We start from the raw sequence: 11,856 nt of genomic DNA, 5'->3' as shown, positions 1-11,856 counted from the left end.
TATTCGTTACTGTTGATTTTCCTATCGCATTTAGTCTTTTTTTATGTATTAGGGTACATACTTTCAAGTTGGTATTAAACTTGCACCGAGTTTTGTTTTAGAAGTAACGGCTGCTGTATTTTAATCATAAACCAAGCTGGCATCCTATCATGATATCATTCAGATACACACATGGAATCTTAAAGCTTGTTCTTTTGACATGTTCTGTTCCTATCTGGCTAACTGCCAACCAATCGTGTACTCAACTTTGTAGCTCCCGTGTTCATTCTTATCGTAATCCACTCATAATCAAGACTAAACTGTGGGTTAATCAAACTAAAACGTTACATCATTCAAACAGATACAACTTTTAACTAGAAAAGAGACATGTCTGGAGGCGGCCCGTAAACACTCAGCCATGAAAACGGGATCACCCACTTACCACCTTCATTTCCTGAATCCAAGGAAAACATAGAGATTAAAGAAAACAATTATTTTTTTTAAAGATTCAACGTATGATTAATAAATTTAATATCATTAAAAGAAAAAACATTATACCTTTCTTTTCATGAAAGTTTTTCCTAAACTGATCAAAATTCTAAAATGCACATGGTTGTGACTATATTTTCAATAATGACTTTTAACTCTTAATTAAGTGACACCTGACATTTTTGCAAAAAATATATTATACGGTCAACTTTCTTTTCTATAGACCGTGAACTTTCGACAAGTTTAGAGACTTTACTATACAATAACAAGTTTAATGGCCTCTGCTAATTGCTTGTACTGTTTAACAAGTTTAATGGCTTTTGCATGACACCGAAAAAAACCGAACCCAAACAAAAATCAACGGTTTATTCTTATGCCATAAAAAACAAAACTTTTACTTCAGTTTCGGTTTTGCATGTACTTAAAACCAGAAAACTGAATCAAATTCATACATTTTATTTTTAAATTTAACTTATAAAAATAAAATATAAAGTATAACCCACATGTATAATAATCAAGTAGTTATAAATCAACAAAAAGATTTAGACTTCAATTCATTAATTTGGTCAATTTTGCTCCGACCCAAAAATTTCAAGCGCATGTGGCAAAAACACAAAAACCGAAACCTAATGGTTTTAAAAAATACAAAAACCAAAGATTTGCTTTTTGGTTCGATTTGAGCCCAAAACCGACCCATGCACACCCTGCCTTTTTGCAAAAAAAAAAAAAGACGTGGTATATTTGCTTTCAATGTTATTTATCCAACTTTATTCTCACCTTGAAACGTAGCAGGGGTCAACCCAACAAGATTGCTTGCTGCCTCTGCTAAATGAAACGCATCAGGAATGTTGTCTCCTTCAGAGCAATAACATAACAAGCATGTCACCTTCAACCCTTTGGCCTAGACAATTTATTAAAAACACATATGTAACAATCAAATATCACGTATTTAATCAATAATAACAATTAACAATGTTGTTTTAAGGATTTACCTTGAAACAAGAAAACATTGCAGCAAAAGGTAGACTCGGATAATAATCTTCTTCTCCAAGATCATCATTTTCAAGAGGTGAAATATCATCTTGGTTAACATTACCTTCAGCTAAAGTATTAAGATATTTCCATACTTTCTGATTTGGATCATATTCCTTCATTTTCTTCCATCCTAGTTTTTCACATTGATCATCTGCTCCGTCCACGTGTGTATTAGAAAGGTAATAAATCTGCAAACCACTGTAACATTTACCACGAAAAAGTTAGTGAATATGAATACATCAGTAAGTTGTTACATGGTAAAAGAGGAAAACGAATTATCTTGTAAATAAACCTTGATGTATCCACTGTCTGCCATCTGCCAAAGTCTAAGCTCGAGAGGATTATAATGTGTTTCTTTCCGGAAGCAACAGCAAAATCAGCAAGATTTTTAGCAAAATCAATCATCATTCCCTGTTTATAACCAATCAGAATTTAGTTAATTTAAAAAAAAACATGTACGACGAACATTATGTAGCTAAAGTCAAATTATTATGTTTACAAACAAATGTTTGTCAGTGCAAATAGTTGTACAATATCCGTTACAGAGATTAGATTGACCTAATGGAAGAATTTATATCATATAACTTATTACCATTGTTCATTTACTACACCAAGAACACCAATTCAAGTTCTTAGCTAACCAAATAAAGGATCCAACTTTGTACCGATTTGCTTACGATCAGGTGTAATTTTCTTCATTTAATCATCAAATTCCCTTTTCATGTGTATGCAATTATACAGGACACTTCATCTTAATGACAACTACCATTCACCAATGATAGGACACCTATTATCTTCTCGAAATTATTACTAGAAAGTAGAAACAGCTACCAAACTATCATTTTGCTAGCGTGCTAATAGAAAATTGGAATAAAGATTAACCATGTTTAAAAACGAAAGATTAATACGGTATGTCATTTTTTCAATAGCAGTAACGAATAACAGAAGATGATCTAGGTACGCAAAATGATATGCTTACCTTGACAACTGGTGATCTTTGTTGAATAAAGGTCAATTCAATAGAAGGTGACTCGTAAGCTGCAAAAGCACAAAACAGGTAATCAAAGACAACTTCAATGACAAAAATGACGAAAATCGCATTCCTGAATCCTGCTTATGATATAGATACTTGATACTCCACTAACCCTTTATAATATATGTAGTAATACGTGTCTCCACAACCCCCCATAGCCCATGTTCATCTTTGTTTAGTGTCTTTTTCATTTGCTTCTTATTATATATTAACTAACTAACTAAGTCTCTAGATTAGAGGTTAGTGGTCTAGTACGTGCATGCCCTGTTAGATTTTCTTTCGGTTATTTACCTTTGAATGCAAACCTATAAAAGGCATTGCAAGTTTATAACTTAAGACGAAAATTGAAGTAAATCACAAGTAGTGTTCTCTGTATTTCTTTAGAGTCCAACCCGCTCAAAGGGTCTATGAATTGGGAGATTATCCATCTTGAATCGGCTTACTGTCATGTAGCTTCCAATGTTCTATGCTAATGCACTATGCACCATTAATTTCGAATCAGAATCAATCCACTTTCAAATTTGCAAAATGCACAAAGATAAACTAGAAGATACTATTTAATTTTCCAGATGATTATCTTCACACATAGTTATTAAAAGCCCTCGCTTCTTGCGCCTGGGCCCATTTTCCAGGCGAGACTCAATAAATGCGCTTCTAGTTCCTAGGCAAGCACTTCGGCACTGTCTATGCGGCCTATGCCAAGAACACGAGAAGATAAAAGCCGAGCAAAACAAACGCAAGGAGTGCTACTGAAACTAAGGTCTAGGAAAGGTCAACTTACATTTGAATCTTGACTATTTTAGAACTTTTGGTACTAATTAGATTATACTAAATGTTATGTATATGATAGCTTTTGTTTATTCTATTTGAAGATTATTATTATTTTTCATATACATAATATATTTTTAATTTTTTATTTAAGGGTGCTTTTTTTTTCCTTCTATGCGCCTTGAGTGCGTCTAGCGCATTTGATAACTATGTCTTCACATAGATTTTGATTATACTCATATGAGGAGTATAACTATTTTTGCAAACATGTATAAACACAGTTAATAACAAGATCGGATGCAGAGCGAAAACCGGAAGAGCTACCTTCAAGAGGGAGGGCAAGGTCGCCTTGAGGAGTAGGGGTATAAGCGTCATTTCCTACACACGGAAGAACATTGGGATCATCGAGGTAACCAACTCGCTCAGCTTTCGTGGAAGCTATCAAAAGATCCACAGCCAATTGGCCTACGTTTCCGATTGATAATGCTGGCTACATCAACCAATTGAACAAAAATGATAAATAGAATCATCAATTAAACAATACATAACCTCAGTTACATTAATAATAATAATAATAATAATAATAATAATAATAATAATAATAATTATACAGAATCTGTTAAACCCTAGGATTGAAATGAAGAGAACTAACCAGGATTAACGTTGAGCATTCATCGTGCAGGTGCTTGCCTTCTTCCAAGTTCAATTCCATAATGAAGTTTGATGGATCAGTAATCAGTGATTCGTTTGTATGAATTATGATTGAAGTGAGTTCTTGTTGAACAAGTAAACTGACGACGACCCGGTGTATCTTGGATTCGAACTGAATGAATGAATCCGGGTCAAATTTTCGGCCCAACATTAACAATTGATTTGGGCTGTAGGTCTACGTATGAAAATAAAGGCCCATAAAAGTTGTAATGTTGATGTTATATAATTGGACTTGCAGATTGGGTCAAAATAAAAAACGGTCCAAACCAGAACTATAACCGAATCGTTAATCGAAACCGAACCGAAAACCAACGAAACGGAACCGAACTCTTCATTTTTTTCATATTTTCAACTCTTTTTTCCTCTATTTCATGTATTATATGTATTAATTGTTTCATACTATTAATTGTTTCATGTCTATATTTATTTCCATTTCATGTACCAATATCTCAATTTCATATATTTATACATTCATTTCATTTATTTAAGATTTCATTTCATGTATTTTTAAACAAAACTTTAGCCCAAGTTTGATATAGGTTATTAACCAAAATTAACCGACGGAACCGATAACCAATTGGTTCAGTTGGGTTAATGTTAATAACCCAACCAAACCGTGCACACCCCTAAATGAAACTGGTTAGACAATAACTTGGTAGAAAGCGAACCAAATCGAACCGTCTTATTGTAATATTTAACATCACAACTTTGTAGATTGAACTACTTGATTAAAATTTAAAAGTTAAAATGGTGTTTGAAAGACTTGTTTATTAGAATTCAGTACCATTAGTGTAATACCCTTGACAAACACAACATCGTCCCACTCTTAGGCAAATCCCACATCGGCCGTGGATAAGAGAGATCCTTGGTTCATAAGTAAATGTTCTGCCTCTTCAATCACCAACGCATTTTGGGCTTAGTTGGTTGTGGAGCACATGAAAACTCCACGGTTAAGCGTGCTTAGGTGGAAGTAGTACTAGGATGGGTGACCACCTGTGAAGTCTCTACCTGGATAACCAAAAACAAAGCCGTGAGTTCCCGGATGGTCAACCCATCGGGGCAAAGCGGACAATATTGGTGGTACGAGAGGCCGGGGTGTTACAGGTGGTATCAGATCCACTCTTGTGCCGTTCGGGATGATGGGACACGCCTCATCGAGGACGATGAGTCCAAAGGGGGTTGTCTGTAACACCCTTGACAAACACAACATCGTCCCACTCTTAGGCAAATCCCACATCGGCCGTGGACAAGAGAGATCCTTGGTTTATAAGTAAATGTTCTGCCTCTTCAATCACCAACGCGTTTTGGGCTTAGTTGGCTGTGGAGCACATGAAAACTCCACGGTTAAGCGTGCTTAGGTGGAAGTAGTACTAGGATGGGTGACCACCTGGGAAGTCTCTACCCGAGCAACCAAAAACAAATCCGTGAGCTCTTCGTGGGCAGAGCGGACAATATTGGTGGTACGAGGGGCTGGATGTTACAGGTGGTATCAGAGCCGAAGGTTTAAGATGGGTCGTTAGAAATTGCCTTAGACACATGTTTAGGAACCATATACGTGCCTATTTGTTTATCTTATGTGTTCAAATTAAATTATTTACAGCTTTCTTAGATAATTATTATTTATTATATATTGTATTGTTATGCACACACACACATACACATAAACTCCGAGGCTATGCCTCAACATTCAAAGAAAACTTTTCAAAAAGTAGATTTCTTTTATTTTCGGGAAATTCCTTAAGAATTTCCACCTGTTGTTTTCACTCGTACACCTTAAGGCTAGGTTATGTGGCATGTCCCTACGATAAATGAAAAAGGGAAGAGAAACTGTGAGTTGGGAACTGGCAAAACGGTTCCAAAAACCAAAGGTAAGACGTTATTCCTTACCTGGGTGATAACCTGACCACAGTACTCAACCCTATGGACCCAAGCGAGACCCATAAATGCCATATGACCGACACCTTAGGTTAATTTTTAACCAAATTCACGGTGATCCGTGGCTAAACTCGGTTTTCCTGATTATTGTGTTCCGTTATTTAAATGGTTAGTTGGGTGAAAAATCCATGGAACCCATGGGCACTCCTACTATCCATTTCTTAACTTGATTTAGTATTTTGTTGGAGTAATCAACGTGGTGATTCTCAAGATTCTCCGACTACCCATATTTATTTCGATAGTTCGTTATTTAGTTTGGTCGGTTAAAACGTCGTGTAACGCTTATTGGGCCGACAAGCTTCATTGCATTGTTAATTCGTTAATTAGTTGGGACAAACAAATTGCCATGTAACGCTCATGGGCTGTCCAACTTATTTTTTTATTCGTTAGTTCGTTGGGCCATTCAAATTGCCATGGAAAGCTCATGGGAGGCCAACATCCACAAGTTATATTTCGTTAGTTTATTGTAAACTTAATAATCTAAATTTTAAACTGACTTAACTCCTCATGTAGTCACCACACATTGAACTTATTGACTACATCATTTAACAACGATTTACGCAACATACCCCCTCATCTTATAATCTTTTACTTTAAATCCTTATGATGCAAATCCCTTTATTTCTTAAGACAAAGCTATTATGCATACTTACATATATTACTTACATACTTAGACATATTAATAATTCTAATGATTTTCCTCATGATTTCCATATCTTTTTGAGCATCAAACCTTCATCCTTCCGTGGCGAGGAAAATGCCACCGCCTTGCTTCAATGGTTTGAGGAAATAGAAAACATCTTCATCCACTGCGAATGTCCGGATGTCAAACGAACCAAGTTCGCCTCAAGCAAGTTCGAGGGCCGAGCTGTCACATGGTGGAATGCTTTAAGGACTGACCAAGGGTCTGACTTGGTCGTATCCATGCATTGGGAAGAATTTAAGGAGGCAATGAAGAAGGAGTTCTGTCCGGAACACGAACTGCAACGACTTGAGACTGAGTTTTGGGAACTTAAGTAGATTGGTGGGGATAACTCTACCTACTCGAACTGTTTCCGTGAACTTAGTCGAATCGTACCTCATCTTGTAACCCCCAATAACCGCGACATTCAGAAATACATTCGCGGTTTACCAAGCATTTTCCGTGATGCTGTGACGAGTCGTGATCCCTTAACCATCGGTGAGGCTATGGACCTAGCTGCTTCCCTCACCGACAGTCATGTTAGGGATGGAACCTTGTCTCGCAAGGATTCTAAGCCTAATCCCGACAAGACTGAAACCGACTCATCCTCTAATGCTAAAGCTGAACCCAAACCTGCTTCTAACAACGATCACCACAACAACAACCACAACAACAAGCGTAAAGACTATGTCGTTAACCAACCTAATAACCAACCTTCTCTTAACCAAAACCAAACTGCCCCGAACAAGAAGACTTACCTTGGTCCTCATCCCTTATGTGCCAAGTGTAACTTTCATCACTCTCCCCAAACCCCTTGCCGACTTTGCACCCAATGCAACCTTTATGGCCACCTTGCTAACACTTGCCGTATCCCGCCAAATGCACAAGCCACCTCACATGCTCAACACAGTACTCCTTATACCCGTGCTTGCTATCATTGTGAAGACCCAAACCATCTTCGTAATGCGTGCCCTCAACTTAGCCATGCCCATCAATCCCAAACCATGACTACACCCTGCTACTTGACTCATGCTCACAAAATTCAAACTCAACCACCTCATGTCCTGCAAGCTACTTAACCCACACAATGGGACGAGTCATGTGGACTATCCGACGAACTAGGTAATTATGGATGCATACGTAATTAACAAAGTTCTCGCTTGGAAATCATGATCCGAATAATTGTGTGTCATAACATAGAACCGTAAGTAGTTGAGATAACGGTACAAATGTAAAGATGATAAGGACATGGTGGATACGCCGCTGGTACATCCTATATATAAGGGCCCTTATCGGATTTTCATTTGGAGCGTTACTTCAACTATCTGAAGTTCTGTATTATTTATTTTTATTTAATGGTGCTATTATAATATTCTTTAATTTTGGGACGAAATTCCCTAAAGTATGGGAGACTGTAACAACTCGGGTTTTCGATACCCGACTCGGTCTAATGTTCGGGTTATTTTTATTAGATAAATATAATTGCGTTTATCAAGCTAAATTGATTTATATATTATTATTTATTTGTTTATAATAATAACTTTTATGTTTTGACATTTTTAACCCAAACTATAAGCTTTAATTTCTTTTGTATCCATTCTCAAACTCCAGGGTTCTTTTTGTAAATATAGTTATAACCCATTTTCACCGATCTGCATACCCTTGGATCCAAACCCGAATCCATATACAATTTTTATACCCGATTTGCTTAATCTGTAATTTGAACTTTGAATTTGATCTCGGAATTATCATGATTATCATTATATCGGCCTATTAAACGATTAAAATGTGTTTAATTAAGTTCAAATCGTTCATCGTTATCGTATTATCCAAACCGTAACCCTAAAATCTATTCTCTATATAAACGAACGTGTTGCTGCAATTGATTCATCCATTAGACTCCTTATATCAGCGCAAGCAGCACCCCTTTCATTAATTTGATTATCAACACCTGCAACTACCTGTTTTTGATCTCTCATAGCCGGCCACTTTGGTTCCCGTTTAACCCTCCACCGGCCATCATACTCGGTATATAAATAGTTGATTGTAATCGCGATTTCATGAGGAACAAAAGCCCTATGATTAATTTGATTAATTGTAACGTGATTAATCAAATCCATTGTTAGGGTTTATCATTCAAAACTGATTTAACTTCTTGGGGCTTTAATTAACAGAAACGGGGCTATGTTGCATATTACTGGATTGCTCAGTTTGTTAAGTCCTTTGTTTGAAACTGACAGGTCGCGGGTTCGAGACCCTGCTACCCCGAAACTTTTGAAATTTTTGTTGAATTTTTCTTTTTAATTATTTAATGGTTATATTAATAGTAATGATAACTATTTAAACTTAATTTTAGTGAAAACCGACTTTATAATACTTGTTTAACTCACGTTTTCATTCGTATATATATATCTCAAGTAAACTATATAAATAAATATGTTTATAAAACTAAAGAAAGAAATATAATATTTTCAAGATATGTTTTTATAATCAAACTAATTGTTTTAAATAATAAATCTTAATATATAATATTATATTATTATAATATTAATTTAATAATGGTTATCGAGTTTTCATAATCAATCTTGTACATTTACTTAGCGTATCCGTATTTCCTTTTTCCTTTATAGGCTTTATCGTCAACGCGTAATCCTCGGTTGTTATTCTTGATATTCTAATTTACCCTTGTTCGTCTATTGAGGTGAGTACCACATTCCCCTATTTTACTTGTTTTCTCACGTTTTTGAGACATATGCATAAATAATATTTCTCATATATACTTATACACAAAACTGCAACTTTGTCTTATGTGTTAACAACTTATACTTTACTTGTTTATGTGCTTATATGCTTTCGCATTCGGAGAGGTCCAACATAATCTCAGTCTAGTATGATCATACGCCTGTCGTTATAGCTTTGTGCTTCTCGACATCTCAGTTATACTTGCTCATTGGTTAATTTGTTATGCTCATATGACTTGTTGCAACTACTTATTTTTGTTTATACTTTTTGAACTGGTGTGTTGCTCACTCAACCTTATGTTGTCAAAACCTTTCTATTTTCAACGCATATGCAGGTATTCGTTTATTATAAAGTACAAGATCACTATATATTGTTATTGATTGATATATTTACTTTGTTTATTTGAGTTTTGTATGGATGATTGTTTCATTTGAAATTTATATAATAGATATTGAAACTTATAATAATGCATAATAGTACCTTGAGAGCTATGACAATCAGCTCACGCCCCGGCATTTCCGCCGTAGATTGGGGTGTGACAATTAGTTACAATAGTGATAGTATAGGGACTAGAGATATAATATGGTGCTCTGTATTAACACATATGATGTAATCTTGATCGTTACACAATCCAATACAAATATAGTATTTACTGAACTAATTTGGTACTATAAGAGCTAGGTTACAAGCAACAGAAACAACTGCCTAGCGGGGTTTACTGATACCATTGGTGTTTGTTCCGACGGGTATGATACAATGTGATACGTTCACACGGCTATTTTGTCATAAAATGTCTATCCGACTATCCTTATATTTTAAGAATATTCCATTTATTATCCTACGTAAGAAAAAGACATTTAGAAATATAAGGAGGAAGTACTTGTAATCCGGGCCCCATGAATGTGATAATCCATTAAAGCGAGTGTGAACTGGGCTTTAGCCACTTGGCCTTGATGATGCGAAGATGGTTGGATACTTGGATTTCACAAGTCAAATCAAACTCTCACCAACACCTGAATTCAAATGGTTTGGCCGATTGGTTTCTATATTTTCTATTATAATTTATAGATTCCATTTATTTCAAATGTGACATGCCATAATTTATCTTAGATTCTTAGGGAAAATAGTAATTTAATGTCTCGGTTACACACACTTCCTAATTCTACATCATCATTCATCTAAATTCGATCTAAATAATATGATGGGGTTTAAACCCTTAAAACTTGTTTGAGTAAAATTCACCAATGTCATAGACCAAATGCCTCTTGATGAGTCTACCAGCAGTACAACTACAAGAGGTAAAAATGCATTTTGCCTAGTTAACATTGTCCATTACTCGTATCAACCCAGTCCCTCTAATTTGAAAACAACTTTGATATTTTCGTCTAATAACATGATACTACTTCTTGAGTCTCCAAACTATGATTAGATTTAAATACTAACCTCTTATTCCATAATTAGATATACACTATTCATTGTAACACCCTTGGTAAACACAACATCGTCCCACTCTTAGGCTATCCCACATCGGCCGTGGACAAGAGAGATCTTTGGTTCATAAGTAAATATCATACATCTTCAATCACCAACGCGTTTTGGGCAACCAAAAACAAATCCATGAGCTCTTCGTGGGAAGAGCGGACAATATTGGTGGTGCGAGGGGCTGGATGTTACATTCATACCCTACCCATTTCCGCATATTTCTTTGATAACAAAAGGTGTGAAATGATTAAATAATATCATAAACAAATAAGAGTTTATAAAATATAAAGTTACGAACAAAATACAACCTTTAACTTAATTACTTGGGCGTGGACGTAGACAGTAACCTCGTTTTTCATTTATACGTAGTAGCAATGATGAATAATTAGTAATCTTAAATACTTAATTTTTTTCATATATTCTTCCGTTTTTTTACTTGATGTTTGGATTCATTTTATGTTTGTGTTAGATTTTATTTGACTTTTCTTTACATATTGGTGGGTTTGTTTTTCAGTTTTAGAGTTAGCGTATTCTCTTATCATGTTGAATCTTGTCACGATTCCCGTTTCTTAGATCCAAGTTTGTATTTATAATATCTTTTATAGAAAGAAATATTTTTTTACTTTTAAGATATTGAATTATAACCTTTTAAGTGTTTAAAGACTTTATCTCTATCACTTGATCACTAACTAGATAAACTTGTGTTTATAATATCCGAATACAATGTATACACTTTTATATATTTCACTTAAAGTATACAAGTATAAAACCAATAAATAAAAGTTGTGAATTTAATACATAAAGCTTGCCAAGTTGATAGATAAAAAAACGGTCAAAGAAAATCACCAAGTTTTCAACTCATTTCGACTTTTATACGCCAATAACACCTAGTTGATATTATTTCAAACCAAGTGTAGACACGCCGGTTCAAGCCACCGAATCTTCTATATATCCATCCTTTATTTTCTTCTATCTCCGATTATTCAACAAATTAGTTAGC

General features: G+C 35.1%; 1 protein-coding gene across 1 annotated transcript; it reads right to left on the bottom strand.

Moving 5' to 3' along the window:
- Nucleotides 1–277: 277 nt before the first annotated feature.
- On the bottom strand, nucleotides 278–4,092 carry LOC143585049 (uncharacterized). Its single transcript, XM_077066933.1, has 7 exons — nucleotides 3,957–4,092; nucleotides 3,629–3,794; nucleotides 2,483–2,541; nucleotides 1,796–1,914; nucleotides 1,461–1,701; nucleotides 1,246–1,369; nucleotides 278–433 (listed from the first exon to the last, which is right to left on the bottom strand). Exons 1-7 carry the CDS (start codon nucleotides 4,014–4,016, stop codon nucleotides 354–356), a joined length of 849 nt encoding a protein of 282 aa, XP_076923048.1. The 5' UTR covers nucleotides 4,017–4,092; the 3' UTR covers nucleotides 278–353.
- Nucleotides 4,093–11,856: the final 7,764 nt, after the last annotated feature.

This window comes from Bidens hawaiensis, unplaced genomic scaffold (genome assembly GCF_021521415.1).
Source record: "Bidens hawaiensis isolate Kalapana, Puna unplaced genomic scaffold, B.hawaiensis_p1.1 tig00001575_1, whole genome shotgun sequence".
NCBI lineage: Eukaryota > Viridiplantae > Streptophyta > Magnoliopsida > Asterales > Asteraceae > Bidens > Bidens hawaiensis.
Note: the sequence above shows the minus strand (reverse complement) of the source record. Positions and strands in the feature narration are given on the sequence as shown.